The sequence below is a fragment of the Lethenteron reissneri genome, chromosome 40 (genome assembly GCF_015708825.2).
Source record: "Lethenteron reissneri isolate LAM-NWPU_2019-01 chromosome 40, ASM1570882v1, whole genome shotgun sequence".
NCBI classification, from domain to species: domain Eukaryota; kingdom Metazoa; phylum Chordata; class Hyperoartia; order Petromyzontiformes; family Petromyzontidae; genus Lethenteron; species Lethenteron reissneri.
This window is the reverse complement of record NC_083818.1, coordinates 9,409,453-9,437,033: the sequence shown is the minus strand read 5'-3', so window position 1 is coordinate 9,437,033 and position 27,581 is coordinate 9,409,453. Positions and strand designations below refer to the sequence as shown.

General features: G+C 44.0%; 1 protein-coding gene across 1 annotated transcript in view; it reads right to left on the bottom strand.

The window, feature by feature from the left end:
• LOC133352489 (ephrin type-B receptor 2-like) overlaps positions 1-27,581 on the bottom strand; it is a 141,525-nt gene that overhangs the window by 94,458 nt on the left and 19,486 nt on the right. Inside the window, 2 exon segments of the mRNA XM_061568167.1 lie at positions 1,454-2,138; positions 9,073-9,137. Of these exon segments, the coding sequence (XP_061424151.1) occupies positions 1,454-2,138; positions 9,073-9,137 (750 nt within the window).

Sequence of the window (27,581 nt, the reverse complement as noted above, 5' to 3'; positions counted from 1 at the left end):
GCACAGTCACATGTACAGAGAAAGGAACATTTTGAAAAATAAATACCTGCCATTGCATTGTGTAGACTGTCAGGACACCGGATATCAAGTAACATTGAAGTACATCCATGTTAGAACGAGCAACAATAGCAAGGCTCTCATTCTTTTCAGAAATTTAGAAGCCAGTGAAAAAAATCCACATTGCCAGGGTGGGGTGCCAGTCTTTTGAGAACACCATCACAGCCGACGTCCCACAATGTGGTTATTTATTTTACTGACCCAGGATGATCGATGAACTGAATCTGCCCCTGCCTGGGATGTAAACTCACAACATTTCTTTTTGTCTAGGTAGCCAGGTGGGGCTCAGAGTTCATAGCATTGGAGTTGGTTCCAACCGAGTTCAAATCGGGGCAGCCATGCAGGATTAAAACCAGTTGTTCAAGCGAGTGGATGTCTCAGCCCGATCACTGCATCGCGCCCTTTCAGATGCGCTTCTGCGGCCATCTGGAACGCTCTTTCTTCCGTTATTAGGAAGCAACAGGAGCTACGCACTTTTACATCTAGATGGAAACTCATCTTTACAACTGCTTATTATGTTTAGTTTGTTGTCTTTCTCCCGCATGTCCGACTTGCACAGTTGGCTGCGTACGGCGTGAATGACGTTCAACATACATAGACTGCATGAACCACAATTACATTAAATCGTTTATTTTTTACCTCAACTGGCATATTTTAGCTCTAACATGTTTTATTTTTACTATATCAGTTCGAATAACCATACAGCAAACAATGATCTGTCCCAGGACATGTGCAAACGCATGCCCTGTATTTTGTCAATAAATAAGATCGCTTGCAGGGAATCCTGAAGTGCAGTGACAATCTCCTTCTGCGAGCCGTTCCAACACACGAGGGGATGATGCACCGCAAATTCACAATTGAGGACACGGCGAGAAAAATACTGCACCCTTCCCATTGTGACTCGATTTAAAATCCAACAAAAAAACTGTCAATGTTACCCGTTTGGCTCAATGAATCTAGACAAAAAAAAAACAAGAATGTCTACTCTTCACGATGTTTTGTGGGCTACAGCACAAACACTAATATATCACAACTTAGATGTTTTTTTTTATGCGATCGTGCTGCCGAGTTCGACCGATGCATTTTAGAACTACACCGCTTGTTGTTTGTCAAGCGGTCTGACACCAGAAGAGGCTTCAAGCTTCCCCGAAAAAAAAACACTACCAGAGTTAGTAGCCCTTATAGACAGCACCATCCTTTACTGTTTTTACCACGTGGAACAAAGACAAAGATCTCCCGCATAGCCTCACCAGACTTTTTGGGCAAGTGCTGTTAAGCGAGCAGCACCTACGAAGGCCGGCACGGCACAGGAGGGAAGGGGGTGGGTTACCAACACCGCGCCCAGCCACCTTTGACACACACACACACCACTGTGTGCGGCTCACGGCAAACTCACCGTTGCAGGTGGAGCGCCCGCCGCTGGGCTCGTAGCCCGGCTTGCACGTGCACCCGCCGATGGGCACCATCCACTCCCCGTCGCCGTTGCAGTACAGCTTGATGGGCACGTTCACCTCCTCGGCGTTGGGGATGCACGAGCCACGCGCGATCACCAGCGACGTGCTCTCGGGCCCCGTGAGCGTCTCGGGGAAGTTGGCGAAGCTCTGCACGACGGGCGGGCACTTGCGGAAGAAGACGCGCACGGAGATGAGCGACATGCAGCCGCCGAAGTCCTGGAAGGCCAGGTAGAAGCCGCTCTTGGAGAGGGGCCCGAAACTGCGTAGCTCGTTGTTGATCTTCATCATCCGGCCGCCGAGGTCCACCTGCGAGAAGCTTTCGTCCGGCGCGATGGTGTCCACCTTGATGTAGGGATTCTCCATCCAGAACGGCTTGGTCTTGGTGGCCACGTCGCCGTCGGTCTCGTAGTAGTAGAGGTTAAAGGTCTCCTTGCAGGAGCCCGGCACGTTGGGGATGCTGCTGCAGTCCCGCACGGTGAACTTCATCTCCACATAGACGCGCTGCGCGCCCTTGCGCTCGATAAATTTGGTCCGCAGCCAGTTGTTCTGGTTGGCCTCAAACACATTGCAGACCTGGTAGGTCCTTATGGTGTTCATGGTCTCGTCGAAGCCGCTCACCTCTTCCCACTGCACGCGGTCGACAAGGGTGGGGAGGGGGGGGGGTTAATGCACGCACACACAACGCACGCCATTAGAGGTGTTGCAATGGGTGCTGGGAAATAAACGAGTGTCGCAGGTATCTTGCGTCGGGCCCAATGTATGAGTTTGAATGAACTTCACGATTCCAAGTTTTATTATGTGCATTTGAGCAATCAGATCGGCAAGAGACACTGCCTTTTATCAATTAATTCTGTTATTATTTGGTGTATTTAAGTGCACTTCATTTCCGCTGATTGCATCAGTCAAAGTTCAGACAAGCAAACAATGTATTATTGCAAAAAGCAGCACTCATTTCTGCTGAGAGCACTTGTTCGGTGACCAAAATTCCACATTCCCATGGTTGGGAACAGGCACTCCATATAAAAGCAGGTAAACACGCGGGCTGTCTTCATCGTGGCAAGCTCGAATGACATGAGGGATTGCTCAGGGATTGTTTTAAAAGCCGTAGAAACTATATTTTCAACAGCACTAACCAGGCGGGCGCATATGGACATTATCCATGCAAGACGGCTTTAATATCGTTCACGTCCCCCAGTGACATGCATTGTTTCAGCATTAGGTGAGAACGTGTCTCTTACGCGACCGGCCCATAATCGCACAAACAGCACTTTCAATACGAACGCGTTTTTTTGCCGTCGGTGTTCAGACACGTTCCAGACGTAACTCTGCGACCCATTATTCTCTGGGAGAACGAGGGAAACAACAAACACAGGTGTGTGTGTGTGTGGCCTTAGCCACATTTGCTCTGCATTTCACATTGAAATGGCTTTCAAACCGGAACAACCGCAGACAGTAAAGCCCACAGTGTTATTTTTTTTCTTCTTCTTCCTAATAGTGTACAGGACTATTGCAAGAAATGTTTTATAGTCGTAAGTCAATACAATGCATTTATATTGTATGCAGAGCTATGTAAAGTTCCTTGAATTGATTCCGATTGATGCTATGTATCTATGTTGAGCGTCTTTTACATCGTACGTAGCCAACGGAGGTGCGGTTAATGTTAGGTTGCTAATGGCAATAAATAGTGTTGATCATTTACCAACAGTGACCCTACTTATTGTCAAGACTTTGCAGTTGTGTTATTCACCATGGGGATCCTTGCGATTGGGATATTTGGGCAAATTTCCATTCACGAGATTTTGGCATGAGGGCTGAAACTGGAGCGCCTGCAAAAGTCATGTACACCACCAGGTATCTCCAGGTAGACTCTCTGGAAATACTAAGCAGGATTCAACGCCACTCAGCCTCCAACATTCGGAACAATCGGGAGGATTTCTCACAGACCAACCGTCTGTTGCTCGGTAATTGCGCCGGCAAGACAAGATAAATGGAGTACTTACCGCCTGCTATTGAGGCACATTATTGATAGTTGCGTGTGAATTTTTGCAGGCTCGTTACACTATTTTCCAGGTGGGTTTACATACCAAGTACACTCGTTTCATTTGAAAAAACTGTGAACTGTCGGGGAAAATATATTGGCATATTAATTGTTTATTTAGGCATTTAAATGCATGCCAAATAACTTGATATGATAACAAGCGGTATGCATTCTAATGGCAAAATATGGTTGATACATTTTGGGAGATAGACGATTTCAAAGTTACACTGACCTAATAAATGCAACCAAAATTTGTGTTTGCATGTACCAAGCATTCGATGGATGTGTGCAGCGATGCCACACATTAAGATTCCGGAAACTGATCCAAATATGAAAAAAAATCGGGTCAATTTAAATCACAAATACATTCTACAGCCAACTGTACTAAACACATCGCTTTAATAACAAACTATTTCATGTGTTGTTATGATTACAATCAGATTTTTGGCAAAAAAAGTGAAGAAGTGGTGACCGGATGGTGCACTTCTGACTAACGCTGGGGGCAACGCTCCTCTCCAATGTCAGCTCTGAACCAGCGGTAGAAATTCCACGGTGGCGAGCAAAAAGTCAACCCCACAGCCGCCCAAGCATATCAGGTGGATGAAGTGACCCATTTTAACTGGAGTTTGAATTCGCGAAACTTTCCGAATGCAACGTCAAATTTTACACCCACAGCTACGGCCGGCTGGGTACACTTTAGTTTGCACATTAGCACGACACACAAGCACGTACGATGAGTGCTGCATGTTCTATATTCCACAGCATCCCCCATTTACAATGAAAAAAAAACACTGCGCGGACGAACACTTGGCAAGCGCTCCGCACCTATACGGCTGCGACCTGGTATTAGAAAAAAGCTCTCTACATTTTCGCGAAAAATATGAACATACTAAAAATCTCGCTTCAAAATGAGGCTAGGGAATTGGAAATAAATGAAAGTGACAATGGCAACTTTTTCCCTGTCTCACTCCCCCCGCATGCCCCCCTCGCCCCCCACCCACCCCTTCCCTCGCCCCCCCCCCCCACACCCACCTCGCCACCCCTTTTCCTTGTGCTCTACTTCCCTTGGAAACTCTCACAGCTGGGTAAGCATTCTTAGAATGCATATATCCAAAACGCCTAAGGGGTTTTTTGTTCAGAACGATGTGTCCAGAAACATATTGTTTAATTTTTAGGCGCATTTGTATTCGTATCTGCACGGCGAATGCGAATTTAGGCCTCAGTCAGCTGCTCCATTTTTTTCCCCCTCCCACTTTGGTTATTTAATTGCCATGTGGTTGCTTAATTTCACGTCGTCTTTCTGCAAACTAATCACTGCAAGAAGTCCATATTTCCATATTTTCAAACGCTAAGCTTTGAAGGTCAAAGTGTAGAAATCTGGCCTTGTTACACAAAAGTTACGAATAATTAAAATAAAATAGTGTTAATGTTAAATGGCATGGAAAAACAAACTGGTATGTTATTTTTTGCCTTGTGTATTTATCTTTTGATAGTAGATTATACTCTCCAGAAAACAGTAAAGTTAAGTTGCACTGCGCTGTTTTAGAATTAAATAATATTCAATCATCAGCAAAAATGTAATGTTACTTAACAAGTGCATATCTGCTTAATGCTCATTTTAATAAATTCTACTTCATTAGCCGAATAATCAGAAACGGTGGTGTAATAATATGCATCATTAAAACAGCATGAGTCTTACCTAGTAAATAAACACTCATATTATTTTCACACCAAATTAAAATTACCTTAAATGCATGGCATAATTTGCGAAGAGTTATTATGATCACCATTTCTTACACATGAAGACAGTTTTGATGGAAATGCTAATTCTAGTGGTGTTATGGAAGAGTGAGAATGCTGCTATTTTGCACAAATATCGCCAAGCCAGTGCTTATAATTGGAAATATTCGTAAGCAATTAAAACACTGGACCCCTATAAGAACAAAGAGCTCCATAAGATGGCCACTGTTGACTGCCCACCAAAGTCGTGCTCATGATAGAGTTGACTGCCAACCAGGATTTGAACGTTTAAACTTTCCAACTGCGAGGCCTGTAACAGCCAAAATATACAGCCCGTAAAAACCCAGCCAATACTGAGCGATGTTTCCAAATTTGGGTCGAAGGTTGGCAGCAGCCCATCCTTCCAGCCAGGACAGCATTATTCAGGCTTGCAGATGGAATGGGGTGAGTGGGCTGGCATCCGCAGTGGCCTTTTGGACATATTCTCATATTGACACAGAGAGAAACGGGCAGGAATGGGGGGGATGGCATGGGCAGGGCTCAAGCGTCCCCGGGTTTTTACCCAGAGATGACCCCTGCACTTCCCAATAGAGAACCCCCAGTAAGCCGTGCGGCCTTTTCCAAAATAAATACGTGTTGCGTAATTCCTGCACACATGCACGCACCGCAAAACTACTTGCAAGCTCGGCGGTCTTGCATTTAATTGTGCCGAACATTACTGCTCCACACGCGTCCGGGACTCTGTGCGAATGCTGGTGCCTACACTAATAAATATTAATTCCTGTGCTTGATTTAGGAAGTACTCAGCCCTGCGAATAACAAACAATTTTGGGTTGTAGCAGTACTTTGAATTGATAAACAGACCAATATCTTGTTTACTAACTGCTGTGCAGTGACTGAATCGCTATCTGGCGTACATTTGCAGTCGCTGACCCAATTGGTGCAAGCTACAAATGTTGTTGGCCCATGCTCCATTTAAACAAACTCGTGGAGTTTTGGACATATTTTAGATGAAACAAAAGAGTTGCTTCTTGAATTGACTCGTGACCCTGAATCGTGAAAATATGTCGGATGGCAAGACGGGTAAATAGTTACAGCCTAATGTAGTACAAAGACAAAGACCCAGCATCCCTCAAATAGCCTGTCACAGACTGTTGGGGCAAGTGCTGTTCGCGAGCATCAAAAAAAGAGGGGGTGGGTGGCCAACACCACGCCGGGCCGCCTTTATCTCCCAAGTGGTGATATTTACACACTGCAACAGGTACGCATTTGAGGCTGAGTATACCTAGAGGAGGCCCAGGACCAGTTCAGATAATCATCACTGCTGGGTAGCGAAGCACGCTAACCGCTGCGCCACCGCTCCCCACAATGTACTATGTACGCACATGGACAAAGTCGTTCAACTCAATGCAAGCACATGACGGGAATAGTGGTGTCATAGTGGGTAGAGCGCTGCGCTATGCACTTGGGTATACCGATTCGATTCCTGGTCACGGATCGCATCAGTGGCGAGTGATATTAGACCAATTCCTGACTCCCCCCCCGCCCCCTTCAGCACGCCCTTCCCCAACATGTGCCGACCAGTGTGATGAAGTATGGTTTAAAAATAAAAACAACTCGGAACAGACATGGGTGTGGAGGGAGACCTTCATCCATCGCTGGATTGAAACTGTTACTTATTTTGCGACAATAATTGCAAGCACGGACACACATTTTCCATTGGTACCTCTCCCGTTTTTGATGCGAGGAAAATAAAATAATTAATATGGGTGGATAAATGCTCACGCTGATAAGCTTGCTGGAGAGTAGCGTAGTGGCGTGCCACGTATTTAGCCTGGAAGCCGTGTGTGGCAGTTGGAAGTCTGCGCAACTCAGACGCATGCTCGGCAATGTGCAAACAAACACTAAAGATAGATTCCACTGCATATCCTGGGTGATCCAACCATAGCCAAATATACCACTAAACTAATAGGGAGTCATTATAAAGATGTGAACACTTTATTTGAGGGCCTCTACACATTTCCCACCAATCACAATCCATGAATTAAATGTGTTAACGCCCTCTCCGCTCTGCAAGATATGGAGCCGTCACTTTTATAATATTCAATACCGTATTGAGAAAAAGGTCATTATACAAGTGGGGTGTCTATAAATGGATCGCCATTATCATCAGCAGCAGCCTTAGTCAATCGCTGATGGATGAAGCCCCACCCCCCCCCAAGCCACCACCCTGTGTATATTCAAGTTTGTCTTCGTAAAAAATATGTTCACAAATTTCATCCATGATTGCTTTGTCGGCAACAGAAGCGAGTGAAATCAGTGAGGGCCTATTACGTCCAGAGTGTAGCGTGGCCACCACAATGCTCCACTGCATCGGCCAACCCCTCCACTGTTGTGGAGGTTTAAGACCACGCTTGGTACATGTTTTGAGCCGAGTTTATCAATAGCCAGATTCAGCTATTCAAATGCTACTCGCTAATGATGTTGAACATTGCTAAGACGTTGGTAGGATTGTGGATTAAACAGAGAGTATGTGCAAGCAATGCTCTATGTAACAATGCTTTCACCCACAATGTTCTATATGTGCAACCAAGGAAATGCAAAGGTCCACAGACGCCGACAGGCAGAGACACATCAATCAATAGGCACTGACAGACAATGACAAATGGAGAGACGCGAGCTGATAGACATCAACCGACGGATGGGCATAGAGGCATCAATTAGACAGACATCAAGGTATATTTAGACACCTCGACAAATGGATACGTAGTGAGTGACAGAGACAGACGACAAAGTGATTGATGGGATCACATATTGAATTTTTTTCTCTCTCTCTTCGCCCCCAACAGACTAACCACCCTGGAAGTTGAACTCCAGGACCCCAGCTATCATCGGCTGTCGTAAAATAGCCTACGGTATTCGAGGTAATGAAGCAAATGAGTACGGGATGAAAGCTCAGTATTTACGACAAGTCCAGCATCGTACGTGCAAAGGGCGCTGGCATTTCCTGACGCGTCCAGAAAAATAAGGGTGTTGTTTTTTTTAAGTCAGCAAGACACAGATCTAGGAGGCTTTAGCTAAAAATAAAAAAGAGGACATACAATGGTCTAACTATTTTCTTTAAATTCCTTAAGGCTTGCCAAAGCTTGGAGCGAGAGAAGAGGGATGGTGACAGAGTAGGCAGGGGGGGGGGGGGGAGGAGACTAATTAAATAATGAATGAAACACAGCCGAGCCGTAGGTGCAGAGAAGCTCTGGTGGATGAATTCCATTTCAGGAAATTCCATGCCAGAGGCCAAAAGAAACTCCAAAAGATGCAAGCTAATAAATGAACTACAAGGAGCGTAAACCATCACGCGAACTCCGGTCATCCTCACAGCGGCTTTTGGCGAAGCCATCGAACAAAAAATGCCACCGCATCGCGTGCTTTCAGATGTGCTTCTGTAGCCGTCTGGAACCCTCACCCTTCTGACATTAGGAAGCCAATGGAGCTATGCACTTTTAAATCTAGATTTAAAACGAATTTATTTAGAGTTGCTTTTTATGTTAAGTTTGTCGTCCTTCCCCGCACCCCCGATTAGCACGGTTGGCTACGTACGGTGCGAAAGAAGTTAAACACACATGCATATATGAATGTACGAGCAATGAAAGTTCAGATCACAACACAAAGCTGAGCGGTGGCACCTGATATCATCACAGGGGTGTGGCAAATGATTTTGCAGGGCAAAACAAACCAAATAATTGTGAGGTGGGAAAAATGGAAGAGACAAATGTTTACACCTACCCCTGTAGAGGGATACACAGTCCAACCAAGTTCGGCTGTTTCCAACGTTGTGTCGAGAAGATTTTCTGCAGGGAGGCAAATGGAAAAGAAGGTTAAAAACACATTCCAAACATTGCTCAGACGAATGTTGGATAATCCTCCAATTATTAAGTGCTCATAAAAAACAGCATTCTGAAGTATTTCTTGGTATGAAACATTACGCTTTTTGAAACACAACTTTGAAGTATGGTAGAAGGTAAAGTGGTATGGATTTTCATATAACACATTATAAATACCTAAACTGTACCTTTCAATTTTAAGATGTTCCTGTTTTGTTTTATGTTTGCAGAACTGAAATGTATTTGACTTAACTAGGCGGCATATACTTTTTTTTTACTTTAGCAAACTTTCTTTGAAAAATGGCCAACATTTTTATACATTTCCCAGGATTGTAATATGAAACAGTGGGAAGAAAAAAAATCTGTTATGTAGCGAATGCAATTAATATGCTAATCTGTATAGTGGCAAATCTAATTAAAACAACTTTCTTATAGTCACGGTTCTACATTTCAAAAGCCAATCCAAGTGACTAAAACCTTACAGTTAATGTTATTATTAATTGAAAAACAAAAAAGCTTCTGGATTTTAATATATTTAATAAAGTGAATAATTGAAGACAGCTGTAATGAATATATTAACCTAATTGTATTGATTTTAAATCATGAGCAATGCAAGTGATCATTTCTACAGAGCAAACAATGACCACTTATGCACAGCACCAAGGGTATTATTGCTTGACAAATTTGGAAATTGCAACTGCACGGCTTGGCATGATGTTGAACGTTTTGCCCCATGTGCTTGAGTCTTCTGCACAGGGGTTTGCACACCATCACGCTGCGAAATTCAATGTAGGAATACAATTGTGCCTCTCTGGAATGGCCACTGTTGTTGACTTGCCGTAAAACAGTACACATTTTATAGACCCAAAAGGGATGATGGGATCTGAACGTACGATCTTCCAAATGTGAATCAAGCACACTGACCACAGCACTAACTCTCAACCTATACTGTGTGTACGATAAATCTCCTCTTATCCATGATAATGTAGATCATATTAACCATTAGGTTTTTCCAAGAATTGCATTCCACTTATCCGCAGGGATTTTTTCTTGCAGAAAATAACAGATCATAGGTAGGATAGGAATGTAAATAGTAGACTTTTTTATGTACAGACGCTACAATTACCCGTATAAAATAAGAATCGCGAATAATGGGGTAAAAAATACGATTTCTGCTGCACTGAATGTAGAAACAGTGAGTGCATAGTTGCGAGAGAAAAAAAGTGAAAACTGGCCAAGCACAAGCCCATACACAAGGATGCAGTTGTGCATCAATCAAGAACCACTTGCACATTAACCAAATAATTTATTTTCAGCATGTCTGCATATTAATTACATTTTCCTTTTACATACACGATAGCATGTGAAGACATGCTTCCTGGCTCGCAAATATATTTCCCCAGCCAATAAATGTGCGGTGGTAGAGTAATGCACGGATCGGTATCCAACAACAACAGCAAACAAAATTAAATTGAGAAAAATTAATTCGAATGCAATGATTATAGTTGTGGTTACTTATGGAGTAGCTCTGGTATCTAGCCAGAGGGCACAGATGCAGTGCATTTAACTCACAGTGTCAGGGTGACTAGTTCATGTCCCACTCAGACATCTGCTCAGCCTCAACCAAGAAGTGGGAAGACCATCATGAAAGTCTATGGCAACGTCTGGTCCCTGCCATAGGAACGTCAAATGTCTACCACCGACTCAGAGCCCCCACCAAGCAAGGTGACAGAGTGAGGACACACTACCATTTAATAGCTATTTACGACTGTCACTCATTAAACATCACTATTTTGAAACGCGCCATTAATTATTGTACTGTACATCTCACGTATTGCCGCAACAGGAGATAATGGCCAACATCGCCATTTTTGTTAACCCACAAGCAATGTCCCATCAGCACATTGTTTGTGGTGAATGTGTTATTAAATAATCTTTAATTTATTTAGAAAAGTAATAAACGTGCCTACCTTAGCGCAGCCCCATTCTAATCGGCCATCTCTCTCTCTCTCATCTCTTGCTGTTGCCTGCTCGTTTCTTTCCGCTTACCCTCTGCTACCTTTCTGTCCTGCCCGACACGTCAACTACGTTCTACTTTTAGACTCGTTTATTTCAGACCGTGGAGATCCTTTGAATCTCAGCTCTGGTCTCAATTTGTAAAAAAAAAATCGTGGTTTTGAAAAAATACGAATTTAATAAAAAATATGCCCGTTACAAAAAAAATATTTCAACATCTCCCAAATAATGTACGAGGATGCGGTTCACACCGCAGTGTTGTCCGCCAGCCCTGCCATGCTGTTTACAGGACACACACATGCAGTTATGGATGTTGAGCAGCAGCAGCGATATCATCTAGACACACACAAACACTGCTGTTTGTTCGCGTGACTTCAATAAACCCCCTTGACATGCAGCGAATGAACCAGAGCACGGACGATTCAAAATGCACAGGTCTGGTGCTCGCTTTCAATAATTTTGGGAATATATATATACGTATTATTTACAAATACTATACAAAATACAACAGGATGTATGTGCTCTTTTGATTCATGTCATCAATTATAGAAACATAATGCATAACACATGCGGCACTATACATGGAAAAACGTCAACATATTTTGTTCCGTGTAGAAAAGATGATACGGTTCACTTTAACAACGCACGCACTGCTGAAATAAATGCGTGAATTGGAGGTGACATCGTAGGATAAATAAATAAATGGAGTGCAGCAAATGAATGATTACTGTGCAATGATCACATATACGCCTCTATTTAAGGAATGAAACAGGAGGAAGACTTCTCCACAAATCTGGCTGTCGCCTGATGAAGCTAGTTTTGGCGAAACGTAATACTCAGATTGTAAATGTTGTGGCTTGGCTCTCCAACACACCGGTGTGCTGTACTAGTGACGAATTGGCATGTTGTGTTTACGTAACAAACCTTACTAATTGATTGTGTCGGGTGGTGGCGGGTTTAACGACACATTTATATATTTACGCGATCTAACCCAAAAAAAAAACCTGTGTTATGGATGAATGATTACTGATCACATTATATACTGGGCGGTGGTGGCTATGTCACCGGGGCCCGTAACCCAGCACTTTTGAGCAGAAAATTGGTGGATCGAACAAATGTTGCCAAACTCCAGACCATGGCTCGCCGGGAGATGGCAGGACAGCAAGTGGGGACTTGACATCATCTGTCCCTTCTGTATGGCACCAAGTATTGACCACTCACACACGTGGGGTTTTCTCTGGGTGCTCCGGTTTCCTTTAACACATGTATAAACACTCGTCGACTCAGTGTGGCTTCCTGGGAAATGCAGATTGCGATGTCAAAGGGGCAATGAAAGTGTGAAGACGTACGAAGCAGACTAATTTCAATAGAATGCGGTACATTCGATCGCAAAATTAAGTCTTGAAAATCAAAGCAATGTAGGACTGCAAACCGTTACCACTGTTGATAACAATGGACAACAACACTGCAATACACTGTCCACATTCTACAACCGGAGAGTTTATGCAGTAATTTTAGCTGTGACGGTCCCACCTGATGACGGAGACTTGTGTTGCCTCCGAAACGTCGTGATTAATTATTTTATTTTATTTCCATTATTCTTTTTTATTAACTCTTAATGTTATTTTTTACCTACGTGACTTTACCGAAAAAAAACCCGAGAGTATGAATCCTTGCAGTCACGAAAGCTTCAAATCTAGACAGTTGTAGAGCCGTTAATCTGGCCACAATGGCAGCGAGTAAAGTAGCAAAGCGAGAACCCAGAATATGAAGTCGATTCCAAAGAGGAGGTCGGAGTAGTGGGGGGGTGGGGCAGCAAATGGCATGAAACAAATCCGGAGCGATAGACCCTCAAACTTCGGGACCGAAGAGGGACGTCTGAGCTCACAGCCCTACCGCGTGCACGGGGTAACGATCGTCAGAAGTGTGTTTATGGGGTAGGACAAGCAGATGGGTGACAGGGGGAGAGGGGGGGTAATCGAGAATGTTATTAAACGTCACAAGCAAGACCCTCTCAAAATTCACTTCTTCGCATGGTCGCGGGATGTGGCAGCAGCTGGAGGAGGCCTTTATCAAGCAGTGGATTGACCATGGCTGATGATGATGACGACAGCAAACATTAGCAGCATAATAATAGGTTTTCCCCTTTTTTGTGGCAACAAAACAGGTGTTAAGATGTTAAAACACCAAACTGAAACCTTTTACAAGGAATCATGTCTGCATTAACCACAATACTTGTGGTCAGAATGCAAACAAAACACACTCTGATAATATATGCATAGTCTTTGAAACTGATTGGTCCACATCAAAGACAATGAGCTATCAGAATAATGAGAGCTCGAAGTGAGCAGCTACATCATGGGACCTCCTTTGCCAGTACAAAAATATGATAATTTGGGTTTCAGTATCATTATCAGTACCATTACACATTCCAATAGGAACAATTTGAATTCTGCATTCATTATAATCGGATTTAATGACTGCTACCTTGTTAAGATAATCATCAAACAAAGGTTCCACGAATAAGCATCGATATGAAGTTTAAAACTAACATCATTACTATGTTTTCCAAACAGAACTTCTGGAAACATTACAGGCCTTAATGAGTATCAAATCGCTCACTTAGAATTATTTCTATATATAACTAATCTACATTCATGGTGAAAATTGCATTGCAAATCGATACAAATTGCACGGCCAAACCCGTTGAACAGCCGCGGTAAAGAAGTGGCTCTGCAAATTGCCCTTTGCTGATGAAGGCGTTAAAATTAATTACGAAGAAGCTCGTGGTGGTTGGTGCATGTCCCTGCTATTCAAAGCGGAGGGGAGCTTGGTGAACGGGGTGGTTGGTGAATGTTCGTGGTGGTGGTGGGAAGGAGGGGGGAGATCATTTCTAAGCCTCCCCAATCAACGGTGCCGAGTCGGTGCTTCCCGCCTCGTTCCTACGGTAAACACCTCCACTGGAGCATAGCGCTGCGCATTTAATGGCGCAAAACACTTTAATTAAACCAATTAGCTTGGGCTTTCTTCAAACGAAGTGGTCGCAGCTGTGTATGGGCGATTACCGTGTGCTATAATACTCTGCTGCAGTAATACAAGTTGCTTTTCTCTCTCTCTTACTTGGTATCGTATCGTGGCTCACGGGTGGAGGTTTCGTTGGCAGTTCATCACGGGGCTTGATTTGCCCACCCATGGGGAAACGAGTTCAAATGTAGTTCGACAGCGAGATTTCTGGTTATTTTCTCAAAATTCGGTCTCTAATGTTTGCGGTTTACCCCCCCCCTCCCGCCTCTGTGGGCAATTTACTAGGTCCTACCCCACAGGTCAATATACTGAAAGAGAAGTTGAACTGACATTTGTAAGCAAAGGCATTCCAGAAAGAATATTCGAATTAGGTTGATGATTTTCTGTGCAGCAATTTTTTATTCAGGAGTGGTTGTTCTAAGCTTAGACTGGTACCGTGTCTTATCCGTTTATAACATCGGAGCCAGGGCCACTGACGTATATTCGCACTGTCCCTTGCTCGTTTGAGAGGCGACATACTTTGCCTTTTGACAGCCGCAAATGAACGCTTGCGAACTTTGTAAAAGAAAAAGTGTCGTTTATATATTATCCAAAAAAAAAGTCAAGGTACAAAAGCACTGCAATTACTTGACTTTGCACGACTGCTGGCAGAAAGACCTCCACGAAACGGAACCTCGATGTTAAACGCTCCAGAGGTTAGCCCGCCTAAATCATCCACTCTGGTCGGATGTCTTTCAAGAGGAGGGAATACCCACGCTTTTAGCCCCACCACATTGGGCCTGCCAATCTACTGACTCCGGTGAAGCCATTTAGACCGCTGGGTGCAGAGAGACGGAGAAATTTGGAGAAACTTGCCGCATTCTTCCAACTTCCAAGATCCGGCTTGCAAGCCTAGTATGCTAAACATAATAACAATAATAGTAATAACATAATAAAGAATATTTTAGCATTGTCATAGATAAAAAAAAAGTTCATTTGATATAAAATGTTATTATAATTGAAAGCAATGCTTTGAGAGGAAAAAAAGGACATTCCCTTACACCATTTAATTACAGGTTCATATTAAAACACACAACTGATAATTGTAGACCTATGTTTCTCATTTGAATATCCAAACATCACTCCCTTTTGCATGACTAGCTTGTTAAAAATAATGGTTTCTCACCCACGCTTTTATTCTTACGAGCAATGGTAACTATTTCCCCCCCTCTAATACCCTTACTGTGGACACCAAAAAACAAGTCCCAGCGAGATACCCAATTAACGTCCTGACCAATTAACACGCGCAGCTTCATTTCCACAAGCTCCACCGCCAAAACGCCCGCGTGTGCACACACATAGCGCGCACACATAGCGTGCACACACACGCACACACACACACAGCGTGCACACACACGTGCATACACAGCGTGCACACACACACAGCATGCACACACACACCCAGCGTGCACACACGTGCACACACACACAGCGTGCACGCGCACACACACACAGCATGCACACACACATACAGCATGTGCACACACGCGCAAGCGTGCACACACACACATAGCATGTACACACACACAGCATGCACACACACACACACTGCGTACACACACGCCCGAGCGTGCACACACACACACAGCATACGCGCACACACACACACAGCATACGCACACACACACGCGCACAGTGGCCACTGACGGAAGCGGAAAAGTAATTAGCCAAAGCAAAGAGTGGCGAACAGATTGAGGAAGACAATTGGCAGTGGTGACAAAACAAAACAAAAAATTACAAGCAACAATAATTGCCGCAAAGCAAGCTAATTTAAAACATGTTTTTTTTCTTCTCTACGTTTCTCCGGAGATACCGCGCGCAGACATTCTGGGGGGCAATCGGCAGCGATGTGGATTTGCCGGCTAGAAGAGGAAAAAGCTCGGATTGTGTTCGTCACGTTCTCCGATTAACGTCCGTTACGCCACCCGCACACAAGCTTTACGAGAACGGGCAGCGTGCAGAGCTGTGAGGCCAACTCCAGAGATTGGGCCTGTGCTGCTGCTCATCGTCTCGTCAGCGATAGACAGCAGAGGACACCGTGACTAAAGCATTTTGTTGCAATCCACGTTCATGATTCCCATCCAACGTGTGTTCATTCATGTCGAACGTCGCTCGCACCGTATGTGGCAAATCGTGCTCGTTGGAGGTGTTGGGGTGGGGGGCGAACAACAAGCTAAAGACAAAAAAATCAGTTTTAAAGAAATTAGTTTTCAATCTCGACGACTTAAAAGTGAGTGCAGAGCTCCAATGGCTTCCTAATACCGGAGAGAAGAGCGTTCCAGATGGCCGCAGAAGCGCATCTGAAAGTGCGCGATGCGGCGACCTCTACCGCTCGCCGACCTCTACCACCCAGCACTGGCAAACATGCTGGTACGATAGGCCATGTTAAGTGTCGAAGGCTTGCAACAGAAAATTTGATTTTGCATAATACCGTGCATCGATGCCTATTTTTTGGTTACTTGCCATGCATGTGAATAATAAACCCTGTAATCTTCTTGATTCTTTCGGTAAAGTCACGTAGAAGGGAAATAATAAAATAATAAAAATAAAACATAAATAAATAATTCTCACGACGTTTCGGTCACAATGCATTCAGATGCTGTCTTTCCGACAGACCTGTTCTTCACCTGAGGACGGCTGCTTGCGTTGTGCCCGAAACGTCGTGAGAATGATTTAATTCTGTTTTATTTTTATTATTTTATTATTTCCCTTCTACGTGACTTTACCGAAAGAACCAAGAAGATGAATCCCTGCAGTCACGAAAGCTTTAAATCGAAACCCTGTAATGTGCCATCAGTTACGTGCACCCATCCACCATGCCCATGACGACAAAAGCATTCTCCAAACGTCTTCAATGTGGCTTGAAGGCCCGTCCATGACTAATTATGAATGAACCAAAATATTGTCAGATATCTGTATTAAATATAAATCACACCTTGTCACCTTTCGGTGTCAAAGCGAGCTTCTGGGCTGTCTCGGTTTGGCGGAGAACTTTGTGCTTGGTCTCCAGCATGATTCACGCTGCCGATAAACTATTAATCACAACGTGGTCCCCCCCCCCCCCCACACTGTGCAACAAGCTTTCCCCGTTCACTTCACGCTGGGCATGTTCCCAGTGCTTAATAGCCATCCACGTAATGACACAGCATCCACCACAGCATCCACCACAGCATCACAAGTGCATTTTGTGCACAGCAACAACAAAATTGCCTCATTTTACTCAAAGCGTTTGCAATCTCGAACGAGCATTGGATGGTGATCATCTCCATTGGCAGGCATCAGCCACGGTGAGGACTCAGGCCGAGGAGAAAATTCACACTGTGCAGGAAGTTCAGTGGGCCTGAGTTGGAGACCGTCTTGTGCATCGCAGAGCGTTGATGATGGATGGTCTCCGGCTCGATGAAAGCGTTCATCGGTCTCACAACGTGGCATGATTGTATCAGCCTCAACATGAGAGATGACGGCTCCAACATGAATCCTTCAGTGTTTTAGTGGCGTGCTCTTCCCGCAGTACCACTTTCTTTTTTCCCCCTCACTTTTGATTCGATAGAACGTTGACTGGACCGAATACATTTCCCCTTGCAAGATTCATTGCGATAGACACGTCCCGGTTTAAATAGGGCCTGAGTGGAGTTGTGGTGCAGTGGTTTGTGCACTCGGCTACCAGCCCAGCGACCTCAATTTGATTCTTCTTCTTGGTTCTTTCGGTAAAGTCACATAGAAGGGAAATAATAAAATAATAAAAATATAACATAATAAAATAATTCTCACGACGTTTCCGCCACAACGCAAGCAGCCGTCCTCAGGTGAAGAACAGGTCTGTCGGAAAGACAGCGTCTGAATGAGTCTGTCTTTCCGACAGACCTGTTCTTCACCTGAGGATGGCTGCTTGCGTTGTGGCCGAAACGTCGTGATAATTATTTTATTATGTTTTATTTTCATTATTTCCCTTCTACGTGACTTTACCAAAAGAACCAAGAAGATGAATCCCTGCAGTCACGAAAGCTTCAAATCGAAACTCAATTTGATTCCCGGCCACGGCTAACATCAGTGGCAAGTAAAATATGTTAACCGGTCCAGCGTACTCTGCCACGCCTGCCACCGCTTCACCAACCAACACTAAAATAGCGTGGTGAAGTATGGTCAAACAAAGCACGTGACTTACATTCCACAGGCACACCTTCAACCAGCAGTGAGTTGAGAAAGGGATGAAAATACTTTGTAGTATTGGCAAACAGAGTTTACTCTATTGATGTGGCGCATGTTTGTGGCAAATTTTATACGATATTGGGGGCAACACAGATTGCATAATTGCATGAAGTTGAACACTATTTCTATGGGGCCTTCAATGATTCGAGTGAAATAGGAGCCCCACCAAACATTGTTTCCTGAGACACCTTTTTTACATGTCACCTGTTATCCATCAGATTCGTTTTTTGGGGCTGTGTGAGCAATGGACTCGGCAATTAATTTTGAGTTGGGATTTCCAATTTTTCTTTGATAAATTGTTTCCCAACATCAAATGGTTCACTATTATAGGTCCTCATTGTCCACTTTATACCAGTAGGAATGCTTTGGTGGCACAGCCCTTGAACATTGCCTCCTTTAGAAACGTGTCAGTCTGTTGCATGCTAATTCGGCCTATGAGATACAACCGTTAAAGTCTTCCTATGAAAATAATTTGTTTCAATTTGGTTGATTAGCCTAAATGGTGTGAAAAGTGTTCTTCAATATTTATCGGGAGGGTGAGTGTCTGAGCACTGAGGATTGATGGTGCTTGCGCAAGCCTTCGGAATGAAAACTACTGCAACTCGGTAGAAAATAGGTTCATTGACAGAAATCCCATTTGGGTGTTTGTCACATATAACTGTGACAAATCTACCTTATTGCTCACCCACAGAAGGTCTCCAACCCATGTCACATAGGTCAAAGGGGCACACTTTATCACGGCATGATCTCCGAAGGCCAGAAATGAGTCGATATTCTAGCAATCTTGCACAGGACACTGTTTCACCTTGACAAGGACTGCAGGCGACCAACGGGATTAAAGACGAGGTTTTAAAACACTTAAAATGTGGACGGGAATCGACACGGTTGGTCCTACACGAACGGTTGGACCTGCACGAACATGCATGGTTCAATATCGCAGCGCGCATGTTGAAATGTGATAAGGGAACGTGTCTAAAGCAAAAAAACCCGCCACAGTTCAATAAGTGCCTTGACTTGTCCAAATCACGCTGCATTCACGACTGTGAAAAATGATTTTACTTTGCTCCTGTGTAGGTTCTCACAGCTGTGCTGTACAGCTCTCTATGATGCGTTTCGGAGTTTGTATCGCTCCACTTACTGGGAGCTTCAGGTCACGAAAAAGCTCTCAGCAGACGCATCGGAGTGTCGCGGTTTGCATTGACCTACTTTTAAAGACTGGATGGGAATTTTAAAACAGGCTCTAGTCCGTGTGTATATCAATGGAAATGAAAGTTCAAGCAATTCAATCAAAATAAAACCTTAAAATCTCTCCCTTGGCAATGCAGCAATTGTATGTAAATAATATGCAATGAATAATAATGATAAGTACAGGGACTCCTCTACTTAAACATACAACTTCCGAACTTTCAGAGATACAAACAAAAACTGTCCATATGTCCAGTTGCCTGTTCGGACCGAGCGTCGTAAGTTAAAACAGCCGCACAACAGATGGCGGTGGTGGCATCTACATCTGCAAAACGTGAAGAACCGGTGGCATCTGCGTCTACAGGAGATGATCCAACTTTTAAAGCCATTCCCTGTGTTTAGTGTGCACGCCGTGCAACGCGTGTGGAATCAACAGGAGCAGACTTACGAACAAATCGACTTACAAACAAACTGTTGGAACCTAACTCGTCCGTAAGTAGAAGAGTCCCTGTGTGTCTGTCTTCTCAGACAGCAGTATGTGAACAGAGGTGGCAACGCACCTAAAGATTGTTGGATATTTTGGGGTGGTCAATCTGAAAAAATATAATCGCCCTGCTTAAGTGAACGAGCCAGCAGTCATCAACTACTGGCAAACCTCTTACTACTGTGTGTACATTTCCACATGCTCATGGAGGAAGCTGCCATCTCCATAAAATGACCACTCTTGGCATCTCATTAAGTTGTACTCGTTTTATATCTCCAGAGGGATGATGGGCTGCATTGAAACTCCATCAAGGATTTGAACTCGCGTCCTATGGAGGTGCCACCGTTTTGCTGTATATGTTAAATATATAACTATTGAGCTAATTTATTTAAAAATATCTTGTTCAACTTTTAAACACTCTTGTGTATTTTCCTAGAAAATATTTTGATACAATCTGAAACATAATCACAGTAAAACGGATACTTTCATGGAAGATGTCTTAAATTGTTCCAAATCTGTGTTTATAGCTCATGTTTGGCCATACGTTCCCTTAGATGTGCTGGATTTCTTCTCAAACCTCATACTTTATTAAGTGAAACATGTGCACCGAAATAATTGCGATATAATTACAATAAATGGAGAGGAAATGTGCACTGATGCTGGCTCCGATATCAATTTTCACATTCTTAAATGCTATTACTGAACCGTATGAAAACACTGCGTCAGCTTCATCATGCAGGGGCTCAGCTTGAGACACAACTTCACGTGGAAAGGTTAGCCGCCGTGTGTATAGTCATTAGCGAGCTCTGGACAAAAACAGACGCGATGGATTGTCCTGGAAATTAATAGTCTGCACCTAACCTAAGCGTCACAATCCAAAATTCATTAACATCTCGCGGCAACGCTCATTTAATACGACAGCCTGCAAGTGATCGTGTTGAAGATTGTAATCGTGTTAAATTATCACAATACAGTGCTGTATTGAGGGGTGGGGGGGAGGGGTTGTTATCATTATACCTTACATTTAATGTTACCTCTCCGACAAGATGCAATGTACATGCAATTATGAATAAAGAAAGTTACTGTTTATTAATGTTAACAGTAAAAATGTGGGGTCTTTCCCTGCTCCAGAAGCATGGAGTGGTGCCTACCTCCATTGGATGGCTAGAGAGTCAGTGATCAATCCTGTACATTCCTATGACAGGGCCAGTTCATCCGCTGATTTAGAACAATAGCTAAGCATGGTGGCATATAAGTCACCTTATAATTATGTTGAATGTGGAGGCATGGTAGGGTGCATTGCAAATGGTGCACAAAGCCACCCACCTTACAGGCCCAGGAAACAGACCTCCATTAGGGAGTACATCATGCATTTATTTTGTGCAAGTAAGCAGGTTTCTTATCACAAATGTAAAAAAATAGAAAATAATCATTGTTCAATCACGCTTAGCATGACCTTCTTGAAAGAGTCTTGAAACTCAAGTGTGGTAAATTAAGAGATGAAATTGCATTAGAAGCCGTGCTGGACTTTTCAAAAAGGCAATTTCCCAAGCCCGCTGTTATATAGTGCCGAGAAAAGATTCATGGCAAGCCACTCCTGTCTCGTACAAAACGTAGTGTGAGCAAAATGTTCAACTTGAGAGCACACGTCAAATGTGTACACTACCGTGTGTATGCACTCAATAATTCTGCCGTGTAAATTAATTTAAAACTTCGCCCTTTCTCCTTCTCCTTCAACCTAGCGCAACCATGTGTCATTGTGAGGCAGCGTACTGCATCCCCTGGAAGCAGCCGTGGCATTAACCGTGTTGCAGCAAATGCTTTGTGCCCATTTTTACCCTCCAACTACACGGATGCAATGTTTACCGTGATAAAGGGAGATGCATTTGTCATTGTTAAAGATGATACGTGCGCTTTAGTGAAGTCGCACGCTATTGCTGTAAGCCAAGTATAAATGACCATGTAAAAAAAAATGCCAGTCCATTTGCTTGTTAAACAGTATATCAAGGTTTACTTAAATATAAACAAATATATATCAGGTAATTATTTGCAGCCCTTTGTCAATCCACTGTTGCATGAAGGCATATCCATTCTGTATCAGTCAATGGGAGTCGTTTGACCATACTTCACCAATCTGATTAGTATGCTTTGGTACAATGGGGTGGGGGACTGGGACCGGTTCCGGTATCACTTGCCACTGATGTTAGCCGTGGCTGTGAATAAACGTCAGGGGGTCAGGCAAATTACCACAAACTCCCCTTATCTGTGAAAAAACACAACATTCTGATAATAGGAAGCCAGTTAGACACGCAGGATGGGGAAACAACCGTAGATAATGGGAGATAATACGACGAATAGAGCCGTGGATAATAGTAGTTGTTCTATCCCTGGAGCTCCAGCGGATACTAGGAGTCGCGAGTAACAGCAATAGGGGACAAGAGGAGCTTCGCTATATGCAGTATGTGAAGGAAGTGAGTTTCGGCAATGTTGAAGAAAAAAGAAATTGCCAACAATAAAAACTGTTCATGCAGCAATAAGATAGCAAATAGCTGCCAGCACAATGACTCATAGATAAGTACCCAGAAGCACTGCTCGCCCAAATAAGCAGTTGCTAATTTTCAAAAGCAATTTTCTCACTCGGCTGTGCATGCCCTCCCATATGGCGACCCCCCTAACCTTTGCCCTTTCCAGGTAACCTCCCCCCATTCCCACCGATGACACTGACAGAGGGAGGTGTTGATTCAAGCGATGCAGGCTTCACCGACACACCCGCACTGCACACGCGCGGGCAAACTCGGCGCGCATGGGCAAACCTTCCAGTTGCCGGGTCGTGACGTCCATTCGAGTTAAACAAACCGCGAACCTTGTAAGAAAATATGGGACTCAAAGATACGTCCTACACCAGCAGCAGCACCACCGCCGCCACCACCATCACGATGGAAAGCCATCCATTATTCGCAGCTGATCAGGTCTTCGTCGTAAATTTTTTGCATGAAACGTGAGGGTTTCATTTCCCGAGACAAATAACATTCTCATTTGTGTGTGTGTCTCTCGATCTCTCCCTTTCATCACTTCAAATCCTCCTTTAAAAAAAAACAATACCTACAAACGTCAACAACTGCTTCTAACGCTCAACAGCTATGGGTGAACATTTTTTTTCACGGCTTAAAAATTGCAAAAAAGGGGGTTTTGTTTTTGTTTTCTGGGCTTTTGCGTGTATATCTCTCGAAGCTTCTGCAGATTCGCACTTTGATGCTTAGGAATGTGACCTTACGCTGAACATTTGTTTTTCTTATTCTGATTTGCATGGTAAAAGATAGCACTGCAGTAGTACAACGGAGGGCATGGAGAAGAACAGACATCCTTTTGTCAATCTGCTACTTGAAGAAGGCCACTGCCACACTATGCCAGTTGTTGACCGTACTTCACCATGCCGGTGAGTGTTGGCTTGGTGGGAGATTACAATATCATAGTCTCAAAATTTTGCAAGGAATGTGTCAATAAATTGTCATGGATATGATAACAGAATTTACTTGTTTTTGATGTATACATATTACACTCAACAGCATGTACAATAATAATAGAACAAACGGTGGAAAGATGCTAACTACCTCGCCTGGTATACAGGAGGTCTTGGGTTCAATCCTGACCCTGACGCCTGCTGTATATTTGGAGTTGGGATGCTCTACCCATGGTCGTGTGGACTTTTCCCCAGGTCCTCCGGTTTTTCCCTTCACACACATTTAGAATCAAAATGCGAATTGAGTCATTTGGCTGCTATAAATTTCCACGCCATCAGCCACTTCGTTGAGTTATCATTTGTGGCCAGGTCGCATCTGAAAAAGAGCTATCTATATAGCTCAATGGGCCTTACCGAGTAACATAACAATATGCAAAACAAAAAATGTGTTTGAATACTTGTCACTGCTGAGATAAATGTCAGGCACCACTCCGTCTCCATTGACAGCAGTGAGCCGGTGGCAGAATTTCTACATTCCTAGAGCAGAGCCATCCTCTCCCCAAAGCACGACCACAGCTGACACTCATTTTAGCGACCGCCGAAATGTGATTGGTCGAGTCGACACAATCCCCTGGGCCACTCCCCGCCTGGCAAGCCAACTGGGATATGAACCGGCAACCTTCCGAATGCAGGTCAAAGCCTTCTAGCCACGGCAGGCACGCAAAGCCAGCGCTACACAGTCCGTGTCAGAGGCACGAAAACACAAACTTGGGTAGAATGTGACAGTGATGGCTGCATTTATGAGAGCAATGGGGGTCGCTATCGATGGTCAGCAATGAGCTGCCCCCCGAACTCTCCAAACTGCTGTGGGTGCAATCAAAGACGAGCATTCCAGCAAGCTGGACGTAAAACTAAAAAACATGCCAACGGCTCAACATTGCATTGTTCATCGCCGAAAACATAGCCCGTGTCCTCCGTTCTCGCTCGCACTCTGGCGCTTTATTCTGGGCGCGAGCAAAGCGGCGGGGGGGGGGGACACAAAGGCGATCTGGAAAAACAACCAAAGCGATGGTCAATTTTCACTGCTACGGGTACAAATCCCGCAGTTCCATTTCCACACTCCCTTCTTGGTGATTGATTGCAGGTTCTACAGTTTGCACTCAATCACAACGTCGTCCCGCTAAAATGTAACACCGACACGGAGTCAGCTTTGGCCCTTTTATAGAATGCCAAGATTTCTTGAAGCAATCACAGGGATGTATGAGCGATTGCCATCTACAACAAAGGCCGCAGAATCTCTACTCTCTACACTTTGTATGTTCGCAAATTATGCGTGCAAGCCTCCGATAATTTCAGACTTTTGTCAAATCCACTGCTAGATGAAGGGCTCCCGCCCCCTATGCAAAACTAAACTACTTTAAATTTTACCAGTTAAGGCCCACTGAGCTTTCTAGCTCTTTTTGAGAAGCGACCTGGCCACAAATGACCGCTCAATGAATTGGCTTATCACGTTTGAAATATATAGCAGCCAAATACTCTAAAACGCATGTTTCTAAATAAGTCATAAGTCAGTCATGGGTGTTGTTAAACTAAACTCCACCATGCTGGCCACTGCGGGTTGATGAAGAAGACGGAACACAGGAGAGGATGAGAGCGCACAAGCTACCGATGTTAGCCGTAGCCTAAAATCGAACCGAGGTCACTGGGTTTATTGGCGCAGCGCACCTGAGCACTATATACCACAGCGCCTCACCACCTTAGAATATATTTGGTGTCTATATGCAAAGCGTCTCCTAAAGGTGCGCATGGCAACTGGCAGGAAACACACACAAACCGCGATGAAATAAAATCAAGAGTTGCGCAGGAGAGTACTGCACTGTGACGCAAGCGTACGAAATTTTCCTCCCACTTGGCCAGTTTTGCTTCTAAACGTTGGCAGAAATTGACTTCCACTAATGTAGGAAGCAGACCCTACTGGTTGGCACTGTTGCAGGGTGTTCAACACTCAATGTGAATGTTGCAAATTCATATCCCGGTTGGGAGTTGACTCAATGCCGTCTAGGACAGGGGTCGGCAACCTACGGCTCCGGAGCCGCATGCGGCTCTTTACGGGCTGCTTCTTGACGATGAGTACGTATGTACAGTATGTACTCAGATGCATTGCGGCTCTTGAAATACTGAATTTTGTACCGAATTGGAAAGAAATGGCTCTTCTTGTTATTTTGGTTGCCGACCCCTGGTCTAGGCCAATAAATTGAGTACCACTCTTTTTGTAAGTCAACACTTGTCATCACCATTGAATAAGACAAGCCCTCGTCATAGCAACGTGGAATTGCCACCGCTGCCTCAGGACTGCTAGTGGTTTGCAAAGGGACACAATCCGAGTGTCAAATGAGTGTGAATGAGACTTGGCATTTTAACGACACGGCTGGGAATCAAATGCAGGTATTTGGGGTACAATCTTAATCTACAGTGAACAAAGAAAACTCCAGTTCACTGCTATGCAATGGTTGGTCATAATTTAAAAGCCCAGACCGGCAACACTTAACCGCCATCAATGTTAACAGATAAGACAGGGCCACTGACCCGAACATTAGCAGACAACATTTTCTCGACGGCAGCATTAATGACAAGAGTACAGCACTGCCTTTGGCTTGTGAAGGTACCCAGGGGGTTGAATTCACTTTGTTCAATGTGCACTACAAAACGCATCACGATTTGAAAAAAGGCCATTTTTTTCTCACTTCCCAACAGTGACATTGAAAGCGTAATCAATCGGACCTTGAGGGTAGAAAATGTAAACCTTTCGCGAACGATGTACCACGTCAGGTTTTTCCTCGCAGGCATCAAACAGTTAAATGTTTGTGTGCAACATAAGAGAAACCACTTCGGATGGGTTTGGTAGAGCATTCTCATGGACATGGCTAATTAATTTAACGTGAATTTCATGGGCAACTGCAAATAATATAATCGACTGCATTACACCCTGTGAAGAGATTTGGGGGGTGGGGGGAATCTGGGTCAACCGAGTTGGGCACTGCGTGATGACGTTCAAATGCAGGACAAAGCAAATCTACGACTACGACAGCACAAATCCTCTGGGTTTGAATGTTTCTTCTTCTATAAAACCAAAAAAATTTGCACGACGTACAGTTCCTTCGTACCAAAACCCGTTTATGAAACACAAGCAGCCGGCCGGCCGACTGTGAACAAGAAGCTAAACAAAAGACAAGTCGCGCATTCTTACATTTCAAATCCCACGGAACACCTTGGGACATTCTCCAACATGCCAGGTTTACCTTCATCCCGTAAACAATACCACCAGGGATTTACTAATCCTCAAGCCCCGAAGCCCACGCGACATTTCAAACCGAGGCTGCCCAACTTATCAATGGACACTGGTTATTTACTTGTTCACATTTTAATTCGTCATCTATTACTCTACAGCGGTAGTACATATGTCCCATTCTCCAAATTAATTTACAAAAAAAAATGATACACTTCCTGAATGAGTTATGGCAACCCAGGTTTCTGGTGGGAGCTGCGTTTTTGTTTTATTTACCGTAGACCCACTGCTGACTTTCCACAGTGGTATGCATATTATCACCCTCAGAGGGGTTAATGAGCTATACCTTTTAATTGGATTTGGTATGTGACTTCAGCACTATCATAGGTATCTGCTTCATTGCTCAAGTAAACCTAAATAGCTTCAATCAAAGAGCCCTGTCTGAGCCAATGTTTTCCAGCAGCCTATAACTATATTAAAATTCATGCAAAATCTGGATTAGTTGTAATTGCACTAAGCCTCATCAGAAGGGCATGGCCCAGTAAACCATTGTCATGGTATCCTAATGTAGAAGAGTCAGAAACTTATGAATGCTATGAGGCTCACAAATCAACACTCAGTAGATTGCAGAAAAAATATACTGGTAGGAACCTCCTGGTTACACAAGCCCACAGGGGATTATTGTGTCCGTCAGTCATGCAGGGAGGG